Source organism: Bos indicus x Bos taurus, chromosome 20, assembly GCF_003369695.1.
Source record: "Bos indicus x Bos taurus breed Angus x Brahman F1 hybrid chromosome 20, Bos_hybrid_MaternalHap_v2.0, whole genome shotgun sequence".
Classification (NCBI taxonomy): Eukaryota; Metazoa; Chordata; class Mammalia; order Artiodactyla; family Bovidae; genus Bos; species Bos indicus x Bos taurus.
Genome location: NC_040095.1, coordinates 70,965,343 through 70,988,243, shown reverse-complemented (window position 1 = coordinate 70,988,243; position 22,901 = coordinate 70,965,343). Strand labels below are relative to the sequence as shown.

General features: G+C 65.7%; 1 protein-coding gene across 5 annotated transcripts in view; it reads right to left on the bottom strand.

Annotated features, from left to right (window-relative positions):
* Nucleotides 1–1,244: 1,244 nt before the first annotated feature.
* The window catches only part of SLC12A7 (solute carrier family 12 member 7), a 40,548-nt gene continuing 18,891 nt past the window's right edge, over nt 1,245–22,901 (bottom strand). For 3 of the 5 annotated variants that reach the window (XM_027519922.1, XM_027519920.1, XM_027519923.1), the window contains exons 5-25: nt 22,413–22,467; nt 21,027–21,157; nt 20,529–20,770; nt 19,809–20,020; nt 18,744–18,911; nt 17,327–17,425; nt 16,712–16,769; nt 16,237–16,411; nt 15,662–15,780; nt 15,254–15,352; nt 14,507–14,626; nt 13,744–13,848; nt 12,865–13,033; nt 9,406–9,601; nt 9,008–9,177; nt 8,614–8,745; nt 7,996–8,103; nt 7,522–7,700; nt 6,959–6,973; nt 2,931–3,064; nt 1,245–2,643 (exon numbers count right to left, since the gene is read on the bottom strand). In XM_027519922.1, coding sequence (XP_027375723.1) covers nt 2,552–2,643; nt 2,931–3,064; nt 6,959–6,973; nt 7,522–7,700; nt 7,996–8,103; nt 8,614–8,745; nt 9,008–9,177; nt 9,406–9,601; nt 12,865–13,033; nt 13,744–13,848; nt 14,507–14,626; nt 15,254–15,352; nt 15,662–15,780; nt 16,237–16,411; nt 16,712–16,769; nt 17,327–17,425; nt 18,744–18,911; nt 19,809–20,020; nt 20,529–20,770; nt 21,027–21,157; nt 22,413–22,467 — 2,778 coding nt within the window. In that variant the 3' untranslated portion in view covers nt 1,245–2,551. The remainder of the gene's footprint in view (nt 2,644–2,930; nt 3,065–6,958; nt 6,974–7,521; nt 7,701–7,995; nt 8,104–8,613; nt 8,746–9,007; nt 9,178–9,405; nt 9,602–12,864; nt 13,034–13,743; nt 13,849–14,506; nt 14,627–15,253; nt 15,353–15,661; nt 15,781–16,236; nt 16,412–16,711; nt 16,770–17,326; nt 17,426–18,743; nt 18,912–19,808; nt 20,021–20,528; nt 20,771–21,026; nt 21,158–22,412; nt 22,468–22,901) is intronic. The other 2 variants (XR_003507147.1, XM_027519921.1) reach the window with 2 other exon arrangements.

Genomic DNA, 22,901 nt, shown 5'->3' with positions numbered 1-22,901 from the left:
GACAGGCGACGGGAGGACCGTGGGAACACACACACCATGGGAGGGGGTGGGAACACGGCGCCTCCCCAGAGACTCAGAAAACAGCCGGGCAGGGACACGGAGGGGATGGACGGGCTGCGAGGTTACAGGCAGTGCTGCATCCCTGGGGGTGAGGGTGGGGGGCTGTACCGACGAGAGCCTGAGAGCCCAGGGGGCGGGGACGAGAGGGGGTCTGGGGCAGTGTACTGATGAGAGCGTGAGAGCCTGGGGGGATGCAAGGGGGTCTGGGGGGGAGTGTACTGATGGGAGTGTGAGAGCCTGGGGAGGGGGGACGAGAGGGGGTCTGGGGAGGAGTGTACAGTCTGGCAGGGATGAGAGGGTCTGGCACGTGGGAGTCAGACATTGCTGGGGAAACCAGGGAGGCACAGACACCAGTGCAGAGGTGGGGAATTGGCCTGGAGGCCAAGGGGCCACGTCCTACTCGGAGCATTTTTTGTGACCTGAACAGACTGCGTGCCTGCCCGGCCTCTCGCTCCATTACCCCATGTCTGCCTGTCGCCCATGGCTGTCTCTGGCTTCCCCAGCTCTGTGGCCCGAGGGGCAGCTGACCATGGCGCCCACGTCTCTCACCGTGGGATGCTCTGGGCTCCCTGCAGGCAGCTTAGCCCTGCACCATCTCAGGACTGACCAGCGCCATTGAGAACATGTGCATCCTGCCTGCCCGTGCTCCCACGTGGGGACGGCTGAGTGGGGAGGGACACGCTCGGCCACGCCTTTGTGGAGTCCGTGTCCACCAGCTATCGTGTCCAACAGCAGAACTGCGGGGTCACCCGGCTTAACCCCGAGAAGCGTCAACAGCGGCCGCAGCGGTCTCTCTGCGTTTGGGCAGCACCCTCTGGTCTCCCTCCCTTGGGTCCCTGTCTTGGGCGGGAGGGCCGTTGCAGCCCCAGCCCACGTGTCCGAACACAGGGCCCCTCGTCACGGTTCTCTCCTGATTCTGCTGTGGGGGGATTACAGGTGGAGTCACCCCAGCACACAGCAGGACCTCATGGCCGGGCTGCCCACCCGGGTCTGGGACAGCTCAGCCCCCGTGCCCGCTGTGGTCGCTCTGGTCTCTGTCTTTACTTCAGCCAGTTCACGCAATCGCTCTTCCAGCACCTGGGTGTGCCCTGCTGATCAGACCTGAGGTCAACTCCAAGAGAAGCAGCAGGCAGCTGAGTGTTTCACTTCTCGGCTGAAAGAGTCACACGACATCCTTCAACACATTCGGGTTCTATACAACTTTATTCTGCTAACAAAATGATACAAAGAACCTCAAAAAGGGAAACAAGAAATCAACTCTAAACGGCTTGCGGTTCCATAGTTGACAGTGGAAAGGCCGCTGGTGAAGACACAGACAGGCCCACGCCGGCCGGGGCCACAGGACTCAGGAGCGGGACCCGCGGGCCCTCCCCAGATGTAGGAGGTGGCCGGAAGCCACTGGGCTGGGTTTCACTGCCCAACTTAGCCCTGAACCAGACCCCCGCCCACCCGCGGCATTTGGCACTAGCTGTGGCCGCTGCACGCTGCCCAACAACCCCTCGGGCATGTCCGGAAGCTTAGCCCCCGCCTGACCTGATGTCCGCGGACCAGGCCGATTCCTTGGGAGCCCACAGAAGCCAGTGACAGCAAGGCTGGGCCATTTCGGGCCCCTTCCATTGAAGCGATCTCTGTACGGACAGCTTTTACCAGTGAACCCCCCGCCCCTCAGTGTTTAAATAAATAAATAAGCCGTAAGGAAAAGTGAGGCACACAAGGTACTCCAACAACACACAGTGGGTGTGACGGCGTGTGCAAAGTGCAGACGCAGGCCAGCCATCGGAGGGCGTCGCGCATGCGGCCCGGGGCCACCTGTCAGTGCTCCAAGTGCAGCTGGGTGCCTTGGCCGCGGTCCGACCCCCTCCAGCATGAGCAGTGGGAACCGGGGTCGCCGGAGCAAGCGTGCGTCAGACACTCGCGTGTGCGGGGCTCCAGATCCCAAAGGCGTCCCCGCCGTCGCCTGCCGTTTCCTGGAGCCTAAACCCAGGCAGGGCTGCAGCTGGGGAGACCCCGCGCCCAGGGCCACCCAGGGTCTGTGCGGCTCCTCGTGGGCACCTGGGGCCAGGGCTCAGAGTAACCCTAAGTGCACATCAGCCCAAAGGCCCAGCTGGGGAGTCAGCTCTGAGTCTGTCCGGGGGCTTCCTGCCTCGGGGTGTCAGTTGTGAGTCCGTTTGGGGGCTTCCCACCTCGGGGAGTCAGCTCTGAGAGTCCGTTCGGGGGCTTCCCACCTCGGGGAGTCAGCTCTGAGAGTCCGTCCGGGGGCTTCCCACCTCGTTGGGCCACACGAGGTGGCCGCTGCATTCAGTCTCTGCCAGCCTCCTGGGGGGAGGAGCCTGGGGGGTGGACGCAAGCGAAACTTGAGCGCGTGCCGGCGCTCGGCCTGGACAGGCGCGCCTGGGGGCATTCTAGCGACTTCCATGGGATGTCAGCGCCGGTCAGGGCTCTCTGCAGCTCCATCGGCGCACCTGCCCGGCCGGCCCGCGGGGTCAGGGCACTAGGAATAGATGGTGACCACCTCCCGGCCGCTGCCCCTGACCAACAGCACCCTGTTCAGCCCCTCGGTCAGGACCTCGAGGAACTCCATATCTGCAGTGGGGCCGAGTTAAGGACGCAGCCGGCCCCACACAAACGCGAAGGGCGCCCCCGACTCCCCACGAGCTGCATCGTCGGGACTTGGCCGGAGGTGGAGAAAGCTGGGACCCAGGTACTTCGGGGTGGGAGACTGGGGGAGGGGAAGGGGCCCTGTCTGTCCACCAGGACCCCACATCCTGGGCTGCCCAGGCCACCCCTCAGCCCACGGCAAGGGCTCCTCCGCTGAGCAGGGGGCAGCGCAGCGTGACCCACCCCACGGGGACAGTGCCAGCGAAGGATACAGTTCTCGTCCCCCTGCCGGTTCTTGGGGGGCCCCGGCATGTTCAGGAGGACCAGCTGGGCATCCTGTGACTTGTCGAGGACGACGCCGTTGAGCCTCACAGCTGTGTGCATCCTCCTCACGTTGGACTGGTTCCTGGGGAGGAAGGCACTCACTCGGCACCTCCAGCCGCATCCCGGGCCCCGGGCTCAGGCCTGCTTGGCTCCCATCAGAAAGGGCGGGTGGGCACAGGTCTGACCCGCCGCACAGAGCACCCCAGGGGAATTGAGTCCACGGGGGGCTGTGACGAAGCCCGGGGGGAGCTGGATTCTGTGCTCCGAGCACAGCTGCGGGATGGTATGGGGCAGCCCGCCAGCTCGCGGGGCGTCTCCCATGGAGACCCCTGCCCGGGGCTGGGTCAGCCTTAAAGGCTGCCCCTCGCTCTTTCTGACATGGGCTGGGGTCCAGAGGGCCAGGCAGAGGGCGAGTAAGGGGGGGCCTGGCCCTCCACCTGCTCCCGAGGCCGGAGGTCTTGGAACAGGGCCCCCCGCCCGCGGAGACCGGACCCTGTGCCCATGTCCTCCTGGCCCGCCCCGTCTCCATTCCCCAGGAGCGGATGGAGCAGCCACGGGGGACCTGAGGGAGGGTCCCCAGGGGAGTGGGCCTGGGGATGCCCCCCGCCCTCCTGGGCACCCCCCAGCAAGCCGCCTTCCAGGATGCATGGGAGCGCACCCCAGCTGCCTCATGGCGCCAGCAGCTCCGTGTGCTGGGCGCTCGGGCACCTCTGCCAACTCCGGGGCCACGCATGGGAGACAAAGCTTGAAGGTCACCCACGGCCCGAACTGAGAGAAGTGGGCAGACAGAGGCCGCCCCACGAGGGGTCAGGGAAAGGCCCACGGAGGAATCGTGGACCACAGCCTTTGATCAACACAGCCCTTCGGCCAAATGAAGCCAATTACAGCCGCCAATTACCAGGAGGGAAGCAGGGAAATGGAGCTCTTGGCTTCCTCTCTCCAATTTTGTCTGATAAAATTACAGGCTGGGCCTGTCCACGGCAGTCGGGGGTCTTTTGTTACAAGAACCATGAATTAGTTGCCAGGATGGACCACAATTACTAGTGTGTTTGGGGGCAATGACTCCAGGAATGTGCACGTGATATCAAAGGGTCTCTCTGGGTTAAGGGTCTGAAAACATATAATCTAAAACTCAGGAGTCTGGGGCCAGACAGGCCCACGCCTCCCAGATGACAGGCCCCGTGGAGGGCGGAGTACAGGCAGCCCTTGAGTGTCCAGGACGCGAACAGAGACCAGCTGTGAGGCCACAGACGGGGATGGACAGACGGGAGCTGAGCCTGGCAGGGAGGGCACTCAGGCCAGTGCTGTGGCTCAGGTGGGGGGCGGGCAGCTGGACGCACGGTGGAGGACTCATGGCCAGCCTGGGCACAGAGCTGGAGACCAGATCCTCGCTCCGGATGGTGGCCCGGAGGACACCGGTGACCACACACCCAGTTCACGGGGCCCAGGGAGCCCCCCTTGGGGCAGGCACGTGTCATCAACAGGCTTACCGCCCACCTTCCAGGAGTCCCTCCAGCCGACTCCAAGGAGGCGCCCGGGGGGAGGCCCTGTCCCTGAGCCCGCCTCCCAGGCATCCTGCTCACCCACCGGGCACACACAGGGTGCGGGCCCAAGGCTCACAGCGCCTTTTGCGGGGACGCCCGCCTCTGTGTCCGCAGACTTGTTTTTGTTTTTCAGTCAGGAGGCTTTGCATGGAGGGCACTTTAAATTCACAAGAGAACAGCAGGCAAGTGTTCGGCCCTGTGCTCCCAGCTCGTCTGTGGGTCCTGTCCCCTCTGTGCAGTCCACTCGGATTTAGGGGCTGGAAGTGCAGCCCCGAAATCCATGGCTCTGCAGGGCAAGTGGCCAGGGCTCCCGAGGGAGGGAAGACAGCCCGGAAGTCACAGGGGGCCAGGGCAGACAGAGGCAGAGACAGCACCCCCAGCCTGGAGCCCCAGCTCCAGAGGTTCACCCACACCCCTGCCCCTGAGACTGAAGGTGCCGCTTCCTGGGGGCAAGGTGTGCACGGCGCCAGGCAGACGGGAGGACATGCTATCCAGCTGAGCCGGAACACAGAGCCCGAACCCCTGGCCCCGAGGGACATGGGTGAACAATCACTGCAGCTTTGGGCACAGCCAGCCTCCGCTCCTCCGCAGAGCCGCTCAGGCCACCCTGGCCCAGTGCTCACGTGCTACCCGGAGAAGAAATTTTGGGTATGCGCCCCGAGCGGCTCTGGCCAGAGGGAGCAAACTAAACAGGAAATTACGGAAAGCCAGGGTGGGGGAGCGCCACATGTACACGGACACGCACACACAGATCAGGCGCATGCACACAGACACGCAGATATACACAGACATGCACACAGGCCAGGCACACGTACACGGACATACACACACACACACACAAGCATGCACACAGGCCAGGCACAAGTACATAATGGACACATACGTGCACACACACAGGCCAGGCACAAGTACATAATGGACACGCACACACACAGGCCAGGCACAAGTACACGGACACGCACACACAGATCACGCGCATGTACACGGACACACAGATATACACAGATATGCACACAGGCCAGGCACACGTACACAGACATACACACACACACACACACACATGAGCACGCACACAGGCCAGGCACAAGTACATAATGGACACGCACACACACAGGCCAGGCACATGTACACGGACACGCACACACAGATCAGGCGCATGTACACGGACACGCAGATATACACAGATATGTACACAGGCCAGGCACATGTACAAGGACATGCACACACACACACACGAGCACGCACACAGGCCAGGTACAAGTACACGGACACGCAGATATACACAGGTATGTACACAGGCCAGGCACACGTACACGGACATGCATACACACACACAAGCACGCACACAGGCCAGGCACAAGTACATAATGGACACATACACGCACACACACAGGCCAGGCACATGTACACGGACACGCACACACAGATCAGGCGCATGTACACGGACACGCAGAAATACACAGATATGCACACAGGCCAGGCACAAGTACATAATGGACATGCACACACACAGGCCAGGCACAAGTACACGGACACGCACACACAGATCAGGAGCATGTACACGGACACGCAGATATACACAGATACGTACACAGGCCAGGCACACGTACACGGACATACACACACACACATGAGCACGCACACAGGCCAGGCACAAGTACACAGACACGCACACACAGATCAGGAGCATGTACACGGACACGCAGATATACACAGATATGCACACAGGCCAGGCACACGTACACGGACATACACACACACACGAGCACGCACACAGGCCAGGCACAAGTACACGGACACGCACACACAGATTAGGCGCATGTACACAGAGACGCAGATATACACAGATATGTACACAGGCCAGGCACACGTACACGGACATGCACACACACACACACACACACACACACGAGCACGCACACAGGCCAGGCACAAGTACATAATGGACATGCACACACAGAGGCCAGGCACATGTACACGGACACGCAGGCACACATGGACATGCACGCACACAGACCAGATGTATATATACATCATGGACATACAAGTACACACACACAGAGACATACACACGGGCCAGGCACATAGCCACAGACACATGTATGCACACACAGACACGCATACACACAGACACACACACAGGCCAGGCACATGTACACAGACATGCACACACACAGGACCGAGCATACCCACACATGGGGCTGCACATGTGCACACTGACCCACACGTGGGGCCAAGTAAATATACAGGGACACACGCATGCACAAGGCCAGGCACACACACATACTCACGGAAGCACCCACACACTGGGCCCTGCACACACACGGGGCTGTGTACACACTCGGACATGCACACGCGGTTCACGGGGGTTGTGCGTGCAGCGCATGCCAGGCAACCACGTCTACGAGGTCCAGGGTAAGGGGGCGACTTACAGGTTTCCCCATTCACTACACGGGAGAGAAAACAGAGAGTGTGTTACTTCAGGAGAACACACAGCACATGTCGCACAGCTACTAGCTCCGCCAGGCCACCCTTCTCAGCTGACAGGGTCCTTCTCGAAGGGACGGGCCCCTCGGACCCCCGGATCCTGTGACCAGTAGGGCTCCGTGGCTCAGCTCCATCGCCCAAGACTCTGCAGACGCTGTCCTGGCCTCCCACCCAGGACCCCCCCGTCTCCCAGGTCCAGCCACACCGCGCACTGTGATGGGGCCAGCCCCAGGGCTCTCAGCTCAACGCCGCAGCCGTGAGCCACACAGGGCGTGGGCCCCAGGCGGAAGGGCAGCTCGAAGGGTCCCCACTGGGGCTTGGCCCTGACCTCTGGATGCTGGGACCCCCACCAGGAACATCAACGGCAGCCTCACCGGCCTTCTCCCCAGCATCCCCGCTAACTGCGCCCTAGGCTGGCCCAGCCCCCTCCCACTCACGGGCTGTGTGGGCTGCGGCTAACAGACAGCGGGGGGCCCCTCAGCTGCGGTCGGGGCAGCGTGACACTCACGGCTTCAGGTTGAAGAGGTCCTTGATCCCGGACACAGTGGCGTCCTTGTTCCGATGCTTCTCAGCAACCAGCTTCTCCTTCGTCCAGGTCATCTGCACCCTGTCGGGTGTGGATGGGGCTTGGGCCCTGGCGGCCATGGCTGAGTGCGAGGCCGTGTTCCTGTCATGGATCAGCTGAGCCTAGCGGGGGCAGGGAAGCGCAGCCTCACTCACCAGCCCGCGCAATCGCGGGCACACGCAGCTCCCGAGAGCGCGGTGCTGGCCCGGGGCTGCGACGCCCTCCAGGACGGGAGCCAACCCCTGTGGAGAGAGAAGCCAGCCGGCCCCAAGGACCCAAGACGGACACAGCGACATGGCCCCTGAGCCCAGGCCCATGAGGGCACGACCTTGACCACGGCAGAGGCGGGAGGGGGATGGGAAGGGGAAGGGCCAGGCATGGAGGCGAAACGCACCGGAGACCTCAGAGCCCGCTCACCTCCCGCTCCCGCTCCGTCTTGGACAGCTGCATCTGCTTCAGCATCTGCGACCGCTGCTCCATCATCAGTGTCCGCTCGTAAGTGAAGGCCGAGATGTCGCTCTCCACCTGCGAGCCCGGAGCATGAGGCTGACCCCCGCCCCCGACCACAGGCCGTGGCCCCTGTGGGCGCAGAGCCTGGCTCCGGCGGGCCCACCCCGGGACGTCACGACTGAACACCTTGCCCTTCCCGGGGCCACGGTCTCGGACACGTGAGAGGCCCTTGAGGAGTGAGGACCACCCGGCTCTGGACACAGGCCACCCGCCCGCACAGGACCGACGGGAGCCTCTCGCTGGCCACGGCGCTCGGATCCTGACTAGCGGCCGGTCCCACGGTCACATTCAGTGCAGCTGAGTCTTCCCGCGGCGAACTCACAGCCCAGCCACCCACAGGGAAGGCTTCAGCCAAAGCTACACTGAGGGCCTCGCTGCAAGCCACCCAGCCCTCCTTGAAGCCAAGCCCACAGGGACAGAGAGAGCCTGAGACGCAGCCGTCCGGGAGCTCAGGACGGACGCCGGGGACGACTCGACGGGGGCTGTGGGGATCGGAGGCCCTGCCCAGCGCCCACCGGCCCTCACCATCTCCACCACCTCCACCTCGGCGCTGATCCGCAGGTGGTACAGGAAGGTCTGCAGGTCCTTCTTCATCTGGATGCTGTTGTCGTCCACCTGGGCCACCGTGAAGATGCGCATCTGACACCTCCTCCACACCTGGGGGGCGGGGCCGTCACTCCTGCGTGCTGCCACCCGGATCCCAGCCTGGGCGACCCCACCCCCCAGTGACCCCACCCCCATGACGCCATCCCCATGACGCCACCCTCGGGCAACCCCACCCCCACAAGCCCAGCCTCCGGTGACCCCACCCTCCATGAGCCCTGCCCCCACGTAAACCCTGCTCCTCCCGACCCTGCGGGCCTCCCTGTGTGGCCTCCCCCTGCGCCCCTCCGCCCGCATGCCACCCCCTGCCCCCTACCTTGTGCTGCCGCAGCAGGAAGGGCAGCAGCATGAGCAGGCCCCCGTCGTGGACGATCCACCAGACGTCGATGTGCCCGCCGCTTAAGCGCTGCTGGTTGTGAGGGAACAGGTCCACGTTCTTGGCCACCAGCAGGGCCTGCTGTGCAGCCGTGGTGTCACGCACGGTATCTGCAGGGAGGGGCGGTCATGGGTCACGGGGCCACAGGACCCAGCCGCCTGGGGCCACTGGGAGCAGCCGGGTGGGGGTGGGCTGGGGTCCAAGTGCAGCCCCTCGGGGGCAGGGCCCTCAAGCCCACCACCCTGCAGCTGGGGCGGCCGGCCTGGAACCGCCCCCGGCCCCCCACTCCCCGGGAACCATGAGCCCCTCTCCGAGCGGGGCGGGGGCCGCGAACCCACCAACGAAGTTCCTCCAGGAGCAGGGGTTGTCCTCCCGCTTCCAGGCCCCAGGCCAGCCCACCAGCACCGTGTTGTGCTTCATGGCCCCCAGGCCGGCCGACTGGATGAGGTGCGACGTGCCATCCCGCAGGCTGGACGACACCACCAGCTGGCAGAAGCCCTTGGTCTTCTCGGCGCTCATCAGGGCCCGGATATTCTGCGACACGGGCAGGCGAGCGGCGGTCAGCGGGGGGCTGGAGGCACCCCGTCACCCCCAGCCCGGGCGCCGGGCAGCTTCCACACAGACGTCACAGCCTCACACACAGAGGCTGGAGGCTGAGCGGATGGAGCCCAGGCCAGGGCTCGGTGTGCTCGGCGCTGCCTGTGTGCCGTGAGCACATGTGCGTGCACGTGCCCACGGGAGCGCGGGGGCAAAGGTCATCACTGGGACCGTGGGCCCACCCACCCCCGCGCGCGGACACCCTGCCCCCGCTCCTGCTTCCTGGGGGCCAGGCCAGGACGCGTGGGGCCCAATGGCTCCTCCTGGAAGCCTGCGAAGCCGGCGGTTCAGGAGGGACCGGCCGGCCTCCTGGATCGCACGCCAGCCCCCGACGGCAGCTCGATGCCCAAGGAGGCCATACACTCACGGACCACGGGAGGCCTTCTGTCCAAACTCAGGGGCCTGGCGTGGGCCCCGCCCGAGTAGGAGCACAGCCCCGCGAAGAAGGCCTGGACGCTGGGCCTCTGGCCTCAGAACCGAGACAGCCAACCTCACTTATCCTGAGCCCCTGCTGTGGGCACCTGTGACGGACACCCAGGGAACTCTCACCAACACGTCTCCCCTCGGCAGCACGGCCCCCTCGACAGCCCAGACGTAAGCGACCACCTGCAAGGGTCCCAGCAGCTGGGACGTGGCCCAGGGCCGCCTCAGTGCAGCTGCACCGCCGCTCAGAACCCCTGGACATACGCTCCCGGAGACCAGTCTGGGGGCTTGGCCTCCCTGCTCGAGGGGCTCAAAGGCCACACATTCCAGTTCTGAGACCAATGGCTTTCCCAATCACGGGCAGGAATGCGGACCTGTGCTGGGGCTTCGAGGAGCCCCCGTGGGGTTCCGAGCAGCAGCGCTCCAGGGCTTCAGACAGCAGCCCCACGCTGAGCCTGAGGGTCCACGGTGAGCTCTTCTGCCCCAGGAGACCAGCCTCACCCATGCTCCCCCACACCCGGACGGCCCTCCACTCACTGTATCATCTGATGTAGGTCGCTCCATCTCCCCAGAACCAGCAGGGCCCCCCACCCAGCAAGGCCGCTGCTTCCACGAACGGGCTGACACATAACGTGTCCAGGCAGGCCCACGAGCACTGCCCAGGCTTCCGCCTGCAAAGCCGCGTGGGTGCATCCAGCAGGCGCATCCAGCACAGCAAACCTGGAGCACTCGACCATGGCCTGCCCGCGGTCCTCACCCTCTGAGTCCCCCGTGAGCGCTTCCACCAGCCCCTCCCCTGGGGAATCCACACGGGTCTGAGCTCCACCCCTGCCAGACGCCTGGGATGACCCCCAGCAGCGCCAGGATCCAGCCACCGGCTTGGGATGGGACAGGGCCCTCCAGGTAGAGATGGCTGAGCACCCGAGTGGGGTGGCCCGCCTCTTCATAAACCATCACAGAGACGAGAACTGCAACTCTGCCCGGCCTCAGGGGCGTCGGGAACCACCCCCACGCCAAGGACAGCAGATTCCACAGAACAGAACTCAGAGCTCATCCAGAAAAGGAGCCCTGTGCGGCCTTTGTTAAAACACCACAAGCATCTGGCCAACTGGGAGAACAATGGTTAAAAGCAAAATGAGTACGCGGAACAGTACTTCCCCCAAGTCGTTTGTTTAAAAACAGCAGCCAAGGAAGGGCCGGAGAAACACGTGGGTGATGCCCCCAGGTCTGGAAGGGGGGCCGTGAATCTAGCCGTGCTGGTGTCGTTTCAGGCGGCGCTGAGCTCTGACCCCCACCCCTTCAGTGCTGGGCCAGACGCCCACCTCCCCACCCGTCCCCAGAGACACTGGGGGGCCAAAGGGGCCACGGTCACAGAGAAGACGCTCTCCGGCACGCGGCCCCGCACGAGTGCAGCTGGAGGCCACCCGGCACTCTGAGCACAAAGCCGGCCCCCACCCTGGCGTGGGGATCGGGTCTGGAGCGTCTTCACACCAGACGCAGGGGCTCCAGAAGACAGCGCCAACACTTGGAGCTGATCTGCCGGAGAGGATGACACACGGCATCCGCACCAGGATCGTGACCGTGACCTGGGGTCAAACCCACACCACGCTCCGGTGTCCGCACCCACGGTCACAGACGACCCCAGGGTGCACACCCATGGCCCACGGCCACGACCCCGGTGTCCACACCCACGGCCCACGGCCACGACCCCGGTGTCCACGCCCATGGCCACGACCCAGGATCACAGCCACAAATCCAGTGTCCGCATCCACAGTTAGACGACCCCAGGGTGCACACCCAGGATCACGTCCACAAACCCAGTGTCCACACCCACAGTCACAGACAACCCCGGGGTGCACACTCACAGCCCACAGCCATGACCCAGGGTCACAGCCACAAACCCAGTGTCTAACCCAAAGTCACAGACGACAGGTGCAAACCCACGGCCCACGGCCACGACCCTGGTGTCTGCGCCCACGGCCCACGGCCATGACCCAGGCTCACGGCCATGACCTCGGTGTCATGCCCAAGGTCACGGCCATGACCGTGGCGTCTACATCCACAGCTCACATCAACAGCTGCCGTGTCAAACCCCTGGGTCACGATGACCCCAGAGAGGACAGCTGGAGCCCCTGCAGACAAGGAAGAGGCCTCGACATGTCCCCAACAGCCTGCGTCAGAGGCACTGGCCCCTGGACGGGTCCCTGGGGCTGCTTGTCCCACTGCTGAGGAAGGGGGTGGACGCCTCAAGATACATGGGCTGCGACCCTCCAAGAGGCTGGGCCGCCCCCAGGCACTCTGGAGGACCTCCAAGAGCAGCCTGGTTTATAAACACAGGGACGGCAGGGCTAAGCCAGACCCAAGACAGCCCACATGTGGGGACAGCAGACGAGGGCACCCATGGCGGCCCACACCCTGCAGCCGGGCTGTGCCCATCTGAGTCAAAGTCGGAGGACGGAATGCTGGACGGCCCCAGTGGCCCTCTCTGAACAGGCCCTGAAGCGGAACAGAGGGAACTCGAGCCGGTCCTGCCCACTCAGAGTCCTGCCCTGGGGGCAGCGTTCAGCCCTGCCCTCTGCCCTGCCCAGCCCATCAGAGCCCTGGCCTGGCCCCGCCCAAGGCCTCAGGGTGTGTACTCTAAGTCTTCCCTCCCTGCCGGTTCAAACTCAGAAACCACACCTGCTTGGAAACAAGAACAGAACAACCCAAGGGATGGTGGCAGGCGCGCGTGGAAACACTGGTGGGGCCGCCCACTCCCCCCATGCCAGGCAGCCCACCTCCTCGGCCTGCTGAGCCTCCACATGCTTGTCCAGGAAGGTACCCTCCAGCACGGAGCCCACGATGGTCAGGCCCTTGCCAGCCTTGAGCTGTGAGGTGAAGGAGAGCAGGCGGGGGTGCTTCACGCGCTGCTCGGCGTCCAGGTTCAGCAGGACCAGCACCTGGGGCCTGGGGGGTGGGGGGGCGTTACCGCGGCATCGCAGCACCAACCAGGGAGAGCCCAGGTTCCAGGGGGCTGCCCCTCCCAGGAGTGGGGAGGCGGGCAGGCCCCCTCTATCCACAGTGGGGCCCCATCTAGCTCTGCTCACCCCCTGCACCCAACGCCCTGACCAGAGATCAGACCCGAGCTGGGCGGCCGGCTGAGTGGTCCTGGCTCCCGGTCTCACCGCCCCTAAAGGGAGGGGGTACCCCTTCCCTCCGTGAGACCAGACCTCAGGATGGGGAACATGGTCAGGTGAGTGGTCCTGGCGCTCAGGGACCACAGCCCCTAACGGGGGGGGGGGGCACCCCTTCCCTCCGTGAGGCCTGACCTCAGGATGGGGAACACGGTCAGGTGAGTGGTCCCAGCTCCCGGTCTCACCGCCCCTAACGGGGGACACCCCTTCCCTCCGTGAGGCCAGACCTCCGGATGGGGAACATGGTCAGGTGAGTGGTCCCGGCTCCCGGTCTCACCGCCCCTAATGGGGGGGCACCCTTCCCTCCGTGAGGCCTGACGTCAGGACGGGGCGGGGCCTGACGTCAGGACGGGGCGGGGCCTGACGTCAGGACGGGGCGGGGCCTGACGTCAGGACGGGGCGGGGCCTGACGTCAGGACGGGGCGGGGCCTGACGTCAGGACGGGGCGGGGCCTGACGTCAGGACGGGGCGGGGCCCGCTCACCTCCAGTTCTTGGTGTGCAGCGGGCCGTGCTCCACGTGCAGCAGGGCGTAGCGGGCGGCGTTCAGCGACAGCCCGCGGATGCCGTCACCCCACTCCTTCTCGGCCCTGCGGGGGAGGCGCACAGGGATGAGGCCCGGCCCCCAGCACACCCGGGTGGACCGCAGTCAGCCAGCCCGGGGCCGTGGGGGTCTCTCGGTGCTTCTGTGACAAACAGGGCGGCTTCCTGGGCTGGGCAGGAATGGGGCAGCAGGACGAGGGGGACGACCTGTGCAGAATGGGGTTGGGGGGGGCGGCAGCACTGGTGCCAGCGTTGGACGGCACGGGGCTGCCAACAGGGCGGGCGGGGCAGGGGGCTACGGGAGCGGTTGAGGCCCCCAGACCCTCTCTCCAAGCTTGGAAGAGCTGGACGGGGCCTTCAGGCTGCACCCCCAGAGCCCTCTCATTGCCTCAAGCCCGAGACGCCCCCAGGTCCCACCTCCCCAAGGCCTCTGCTCCCGGACGGGGCCAGGGTGTCCAGGGAAAATGCCCCCGTGATGGACCTGGGGCTCTGAGATGCAAGTGACCCGCCCATCGCTCAGGATCTCACGGGGAACCCTTTAGAAACATTATAATCCACCACACGTCAGGGTCGTTATTAGATGGATCTCACAGCTCACAGACACACTGCTAAAACAGCCTGGTTTCTACACTGGGACACAGACAAACCCAACGACAGATCCTAACAGACCCAGAGCTGACTTGAAGGACGCATGGCCCCGCTCACCCGCGGTACTCGATGTATTTGTAGATGCAGCCGGCGATGAGCATGGCGCACAGTGCGTAGTACCAGGAGCAGACGAACATCAGCGCGAAGCACAGGCTCATGCCCAGGAAGGACAGCGTCCTAGGGGCAGCAGTGGGGCTACACTCGCCACCCAGACCCCAGCCAGCGCCGGAGCAGCCGCCCTGCAGGCCTGCCCCACCCCAGCAGAAGGACCCGAGCCTTGGTGCCGGCCGAGGCACGTCCACCCGGGCCGTCCCGAGGGCTGAAGCGGCCTCGGGGCTGGGGAACGGCCGGTCCAGGAATGGTGGGGGGCCCCGGGGCTGGGAGACCCCCGGTCCAGGAAGGGCGGGGGGGCCCCGGGGCTGGGGAACGGCCGGTCCAGGAAGGGCGGGGGGCCCCAGGGCTGGGAGACCCCCGGTCCAGGAAGTGCGGGGGGGCCCCGGGGCTGGGGAACGGCCGGTCCAGGAAGGGCGGGGGTGCCCAGGGCTGGGAGACCCCTGGTCCAGGAAGGGCGGGGGGGCCCCGGGGCTGGGGAACGGCTGGTCCAGGAAGGGCGGGGGTGCCCAGGGCTGGGAGACCCCCGGTCCAGGAAGGGCGGGGGGGCCCCGGGGCTGGGGAACGGCTGGTCCAGGAAGGGCGGGGGTGCCCAGGGCTGGGAGACCCCCGGTCCAGGAAGGATGGCTGGGGCCCTGGCAGGGCTGCCCCCAACACGCCCCTGGGATGGCAGGAGCAGCTCCGCATGCTCACCAGTGGTAGTACTTGAAGCGCGGGCGCCAGCTGGGCGTGCGGAGCAGGGTCTGCAGGGCGCAGGCCAGGTTCACGAACATGTAGCACATGAGGAAAAACCTGGGGCACGAGCGGCAGCATGAGGGCCGAGTCCCGGAGGTCCTCCCAGCTGTGGCCACCACCCCCGTGAGGGCCGGGCCGGATCCCGGGGGTCCTCCCAGCTGTGGCCACCACCCCCGTGAGGGCCGGGCTGGATCCCGGGGGTCCTCCCAGTTGCAGCCACCACTCCCGTGAGGGCCGGGCTGGATCCCGGGGGTCCTCCCAGTTGCAGCCACCACTCCCGTGAGGGCCGGGCTGGGTCCCGGGGGGTCCTCCCAGCCTCGTCTGCACCCCCTGCTCCGTGAACAGGAGCCCCCCGCAGCCACTCACATGGACAGGATGGGGGCAACGCTGTCCAGGGAGGCGATGAGAATGCCGGTCTCGCAGATGAGTGCCGTGAGCAGCAGGGCCCACGTGGGCTCCCCATTGGCCTTCCCGTGGCCGAACACCTGCCCGGAGAAGGGGATGGGCGCCGGAAGAACACTCACATGTGGGCAAGAGGTCGAGACGCTTGTGTTCAGCTCAAAGGAGGCCTCGGGGCTGCAACACTAGAATGGACCCCACCCAGCCACAGCCAGGAGGAGAGGCCAGAGCGCGGAGCCCGGGGCTCCCGTCGAGTGCCGGCTGGGCACACAGCCTGGGAGGGCCCCGTGGGGACCGTGGCTCCCGGGAGGAAGCTTTGCCCCCTGCCTCCTTCCCGCACATGGTCTGGGACGGGAAACCCAAAGTCCGAGGCAGACGCAGAGCGAGACAAGAGCACAGGCTCAGGGCGGGGCGGCCAGGCTGGAGGCGGGGACCTGCACCCCCCCAGCCTTTGATCACGACGCTCACGCTCGGAGGCAGACCCCGGGCTCTCAGAGGCAGGCTTCCCGGGGGTCTCACACACGTGATGGGGGGGCACTCACCTGCAGGAAGGGGACGATGGAGTCCCGGGCGATGGCCTGCAGCAGCCGCGGGGCCCCGGTCAGGCTCTGCAGGCCGGCCCCGCAGGTGGAGAAGAAGGAGCCGATGACGATGACCCAGGGAGATGGCCAGGCCAGCATACCAATGACGAGGTTCCCCTGCAGGGCCTCCCCAAACCTGGGGGCGGGGGGCGCAAGCTTCCAGAGGGCGGCTGAGAACAGAGACTGACTCCCACCCACCGAGAGGGAGCGACAGCCCCCCCGGAGCCCCTGCACCCAGCTCTCCTGGGGCCCAGGGTCGTGGTGCGGGCTCCAGGCTCCAGTACAGGAGGGATGCACGGGCCCGACCCCAGCACACCGACCGCTGGGACACCCTGACACGCGAGGGTGGATACCCTGCCCTCCCCAGTCTCAATACTAGTCATCAAAGAAACCAGCGCTGGCCCAGGAGCTCCTGGAAGCCGTGAACGAAACGTACTTATCTCGCAAGATTACACCTTCGATGCAGGCCCCAAAAAGCACGATGCAGGACAGGTCTGCAGCCGGGGTCAAGGACGCAGCGGGCAGAACACATTGGCCACAGGGCGGCTCACACCAGCCCCCCGCCTGCCCACCCCTGCTCGGGTCGCGGCCCCCCTGGACGGGATACCTTGGGTCAGTCGGGACGGGCCTGGCCCTTGGCGTGACCACTGCTGGGACCAAGTGGGAACCGTCGCCGGCTGGGAAGGGGTGAACTCGGGGAGAAACGGCCCCACCAGCACGGCGACGCCAGGGACCCCCGCTGGACAAAAGCGTGGTGTGAGCACACACGTAGCTGCATGTGATCACGCGTCATGGAGCTAAGTGCTCACTACATGCGGTTGGTTCTCAGGCAAAGCCACACTCTTCAACCAACCCAGGCTGGAGTCCAGGAGTCAGGGCGAGGCTAGCCCGGCCCCTCTGACAGCAGGCGTGTGGTCAGGGCCACCTGAGGCCACCTAGAGGAGGGGGTGGGGGGCACCTGGAGGAGGCCCCAAGGGCCCAGCCACAAGCAGAGGACGGTACAGCCGCCCACCCTCCCACACTGGGCCCCCACACTGGGCTCAAAGGATACAAATGAAAGACGTGGTCACGATGGCCAGGATGGTCCCGGTGGGGATGGACTTCTGTGCATCCCTGAGGTCCCCGGACCGGTTTGAGCCCGCCATGATGCCTGTGGAAGCAGAGGGTGGTGATGGTCCTCGGGGAAACCTGGGAGACGGTGCCCGCCCAGCCCCTTCGGGCAGAGTCTGAGCACAGTGGGAGGCAGGGGGGCTCCCTCACAACACACAGGAGAGACCCCAGGCTGCACAGGGCCGCTGTCATCACGCTGGGCCTCACAGACCGGGCTGGACCTCACCACATGCCATGGGACTGCAGGGCACGTGGGTGGGCACCCTGAGGTCCCCCACAGTGTCCGCAGGATCAGCCGCCCAGCCATGAACCAAGTCACAGCAGAGAGCAGAGCATGGCTCAGCCCAGGCTCAGCCCCGGGCGCCAACGCCAGAGCCAGCCTCTGTGAGCATCCAGCTCAGACCTCGTCCCCTGAACGCCGTTAATCCCCGCAGCCAGGAGTGAGAAAGTCCTGGGAGGCCGCTGCCAAACGCTGACTCACCCCCGGGCCACGCCTGGGTCAGCACGTGGCCCAGCCTCAGCCCCTCACCCCCCGCGGGGAGCAGCCTCCACCTCCACCCCCATCGCTCTGTCCAGCACATACACTCTGAGTAAGTCCATCTGAGCTCAGAGCACGTCCTCATGGAGATACATGTGATCTGAGTGCCTGTGATCTGTCCCAGGTGTGGCCTGAGCAGAGCCCGTGGGTGTGGTGCCACGGGGCGTGGAAACACCCACACCCACAGGGGAGGCTCCTATGCCCTCATCACCGACAGGCGGGGAGACAGGAATACAGGAGAAAGACCCCAAGGAGCTGGACCCCACCCCAACTACCGCCTAAGTGAGACATGACCCACTTCCACGGGGAGGCTAGAGACATGTCTGTCCTCCCCCGGCTCTGAGCCACGGGCAGGAGGGGAGCGGCCCCCGGCAGGCCGGCCTCCCCAGTGTGTGTGGACAGGCTCTAGGGAGCCTGGAGCAGCAGGGACCGAAATGCAACCACGGGCTGCTCGGTCGGCTGGGGGGCCAGGGGACCACGGCCAGGCTGAGGGCTTCCTAAGAGTAGGTATGCATGCATGTATGCACACGTGAGCCTGTGGACGTGTGTGTGTGTGTGTGTGTGTGTACGCAGGCACATGGGCGTGGGGGCTAGCCTGCAACCCAGTCCCTCCAGAAAGGTCAGCAGACTCTCTCATATGCACAAGGACAGCAGCCTCCGACAGCCGTTGCGTCCACTGCTGACGCCACGGTCACAGGGCTTCTCTGAATAGCCTGGCCTCTCAGGAGAGCGTGGACGAACCTGCCTGACGCCACACAGCTTCCCAGGCCCCCCACTCAGTAGGGGGGTGTGTACTGGACCCCTGGGACCCGGGCCTCACCGGTCACGGACGGGAAGTAGATGCCGACCAGCATGGTGAAGTAGGTCATGATGTCGGTTAGCACGTAGGGCAGCCCGCGGGCTCGGGCCTCCTCTGGCACGGCCACTGAGGGCACCCCCTTCTTCTCCACGAACGCCCCCTTGTCTGCATACATGCTCCACAGGTTGTCTGCGGGGGCAAGGGCGGCTCACGAGACCCCAGTACCCGCCCAGGGCTCAGCTCCCCAGCGCTGACCCCGCCTGGACAGGGAATGTGGACTCGGAGCAACTGAGCCCAGGGAAAATTATGTCTCCTGACGGCCGAAGCAAAGGCTTCAGTGCTGGAGTCTGAAGACACCAGACATTGTGGACGACAGCTGTGCACCGACATTAACCCGACTGCTGACGCCGCCCTGACGGCCGCCCGGCACCTCCTCATCAACCCCAGACTGCTGCTCCGCAAGCCCAAAGCTGGGAGTGCGATGCCAGGCCTGACCTGCCCCCTCCACGGCGTACCAGGCATCTAAGCTTGGGGAACACTAACCCGGGGGGCCCAGGGGGTCAGCAACCGGGGACGTAGTCACAAGGCCACCAGCAGGACAGAAGGACAGGGTCCCAAGGAGCGGGAGTGGAGGCCCAGCCAGCAGAGACCTACTGGACACTCACCCAGGGAAGGGATGCTCACCCAGGGGACGGACACTCACCTCGGGGGGACTTTCACCCAGAAAGGGACACTCGCCAGGAGGGGATACTCACCAGGAGGGGACACTTGCCAGAGGGGGACACTCACCAGAGAGGGACACTCACCCACAGGAGGGGACACTCACCAGGAGGGGACACTCGCCAGGGGGGGACACTCACCCGGGTGGGGACACTCACCAGGGGGGCACACTCGCCAGCGGGGGACACTCACCCAGGTGGGGACACTCACCGGGGGGACACTCGCCAGTGGGGGACACTCACCCGGGTGGGGACACTCACCAGGGAGGGACACTCACCAGTGGGGGACACTCACCAGCGGGTGACACTCACCCGAGTGGGGACACTTACCAGGGAGGGACACTCACCCATGGGGGGGGACACTCACCCAGGAGGACACCGCTGGCCACGCCCGGGATGCCTTGGATCTCGGTGACGTTGTTGTGGAGAAAGTACTGGTCACAGGAAGTGCTGTCCGCAGAGCCGTTGCAGAAGATGCTCCAGAGCGCGGTGGTCACTGAGCTGTTGTTGGCGGTGTGGACTTTGGCACAGACGTCGAAGCCACGTCGGGACAGCGTGCGGTTCCCCAGCAGACAGACCCTGGTAGGGGCGGGCAGTGAAAAGCCTCTGCCCACTGTCCCCCTCTGTAACCAAGTGTGGCTCAGGGGTCTCTGGGGAGGAGCTGCGTCCACGAGCGGGACACCCCGGTCTGTCTCGTGACCCTCTGCTCTGGGGCGTCTGACGTGGCGCAAACAGCTCGCCCGCGGGTGCACAGCGGCACACAGGAGCCGGGGGTGGGCACTCAGGGCCAGCGCCTCCCGGACCAGGCGCCCCCTGGACCAGCCCCGTGTGGGCGGCACTGGGGCTCACTCGCTGCGTGACCAGGGCCGCTGCCTTCAATCCCGAAGGGGACAAGGAAGGAGCCTGCTCAGGGGCTTCGGTGAGGACAGGCCTCGGCCGGGAGCAGCGCGGTGCCGCCAGACGGGTCCCAGGCCTGCCAGCCCGTCCTCCACCCGGCCAGAGCGCCGACGGCTGTGGATACGGCCCGGTCCCCAGCCCGGCCGACACGCTCAGTGGGTACAGCCCCAGGACCTGGCGGAGGACTCACGGGATGTCGGGCGGGTCGAAGGCGGTCTTGATGACGCCGGCGTAGATGGCGAGGATGGAGAGCACCACGCAGGCCAGGAACACCAGGGCCAGCTTGTTCACGTACTTGACACCCACGAAGACCACCGTGGCCATGAGGGCCAGCGTGCAGGTCCCGTACACGCGCATGTTGTGCAGCAGGGCCGCCGCCTCGCCCCCCGCGCCCTCGGGGTGCACGATGGCTGCGCCGGGCGAGATGTAGGTCTGCAGGGCACAGGGCACAGGACCAGGTCAGGAAGGCCGCCCGCCCTGCCAAGGGGACCCCCGGGAGCAGGGAGGGGCTGGGGCGCCAGTGCCTCCCAGAGGGCCTTCTCAGGGGCTCTGCACTGGGTGTCGCCCCCACCCCATGAGCCCCCACACCCGCAGATGCCGCTGGGACAGACCCTCGGGTCACCAAACGGGCATCAGATGGCCACCGATGTGCTGGACAAAGGAACCCGGCCCGAAACAAAGCACTTACCAAAAAAATCTCAATGGTCCCCAAAATGTACATGGCCCCTGCAAACGTGGTGCCCAGGTAGAAGCAGAGGCCCACGGCGCCCCCGAACTCCGGCCCCAGAGACCGTGATATCATGTAGTAAGAGCCGCCCGCTGCAAGACAGGCCGAACGGGACACGGCAGGTTACACACGCACCACCGGCCGAGAATACCGGCCTCCCAGGGCAGGCGGGCTCATCCCGGAACGGGGCGCGCGGAGGCGGGCCAGGGACCCGCCTGGTATCCACCGGCACCTCCTCCTAGCGGGCGGCCGACTTCGGACGCTGCGCTGAGGAGGTGCAGCTCCAAGCAGGGGGTCAGGGCCCAGGGCCGAGACCACGACGGCCGACACCTGCGTTCTCTTAACTTCGCCCGAGAACGTTTAGGAAACTGAGTCATCGGCTCCATGTCTCACCTCAGGGCGTGGGGGCGCCCAGCTTACCGGCCCGTCCCTGGTCCTCCTGCTGGCGGGCTGAGACCCCACTCGGACACCGACCAGGGACCGTGCGTGGCAAGGGGCACCTGGAGGACACCTGAAGGCGCACCCCCTCCTGAAGAGCGGCAGGCCCCTCGGGGGGCTGCCCATAAGGCCTTCCTGGGACCCCCGGCCACCTCCCCCAGCCCCACGGCACTCTGGTGTAGTTTAGTCCTGGCAACGACTCGCCTTGGGAAGAGAACCACAATCTGTGGGAAGCCAGAATCCAGGGCCAAAGAGACGCCACAGCCTGTGAGGCACCAGCCCCACCCACGGGTGGCAGCGGGAACACGATGGGAAACGCCACAGAGGTGTCTCGGAGGAGAAACCCAGTCTCACAGGGACCCTGGGTGTGCGGGCTCCAGGGGATGAACCACAGGTACACACCCCACCTGGCCTCACAGAAGCCCCGACGCGCCCGGGGGTGGGGACGCGGTGGGTGGGGGGCTCCCTGTTCAACCGCAGGGTCTCTGCCCACAGGGCCCCTGGAGGGCGAGCTCCCTGCCGTCTACCCCTCAGGACACAGGCTCCCTCCCACCCCGGGACCACTCTCTGCTGCCCCAAGGCCACCCGGTGGTGAGGGTGCTTCAGGCACTCGGTCACGTCCGACGCTTTGCAACCCCATAGACGGCAGGCCACCAGGCTCCTCTGTCCACGGGATTCTCCAGGCAAGAAGACTGGAGCGGGCTGCCATTCCCTCCTCCAGGGATCTTCCCACCCAGGGATCCAACCCGGGTCTCCTGCACTGCAGACGGATTCTTCACCACTGAGCCACTGAAGCCCGAGGCCACCCGGGGTGTAGGCAAAGGTCACAGGAAGTGGCCACGCAGCCCTGTCCACCACGGAGCCACGCAGCCCCGCCCCGCCACGCCCAGCTGCCCGCAGCTCCCCTACCTGGGACCACGCCATTGGTCGCAATCGCACTCATGGAGATGGCGGTCAGCATCGTCTGAGGATAAACAGGAGGCCTCTCAGAAGACGGAGGGTTTCCAACAGCCACCTCAGCATGCAGACGGCGCCAGGCCCGGGCAGGGCCGCCTACAGGCCAGCTCCCAGCTTCTGACCACAGAGGGGCTGGGCGGCCACGTGGCTGGAGCACTCGGGACCTTGGCTACTTGACCTCCAACGTCAAGCTCCTGGGATCACCCAGGGGTGCCCAGGCTCAAGGCCCTCCTGCACTGAAGGGCTGGTTTCTAGTGGGTGCCCACTCCCCGTGGGAGGCAAGAGGCCCCATCGAGATGCTTATCTCCTGGGGGGACGCAGGGGAACCCCATGGAGGCACACTTCCTGTGACGTGCCCGGGACCCTGTCTGCACACCCCCGACCGTGGGGCGGAGGACCACGGGAGCCTGTCCAGGGCGGGCCGCCTCCAGCCCCACCACC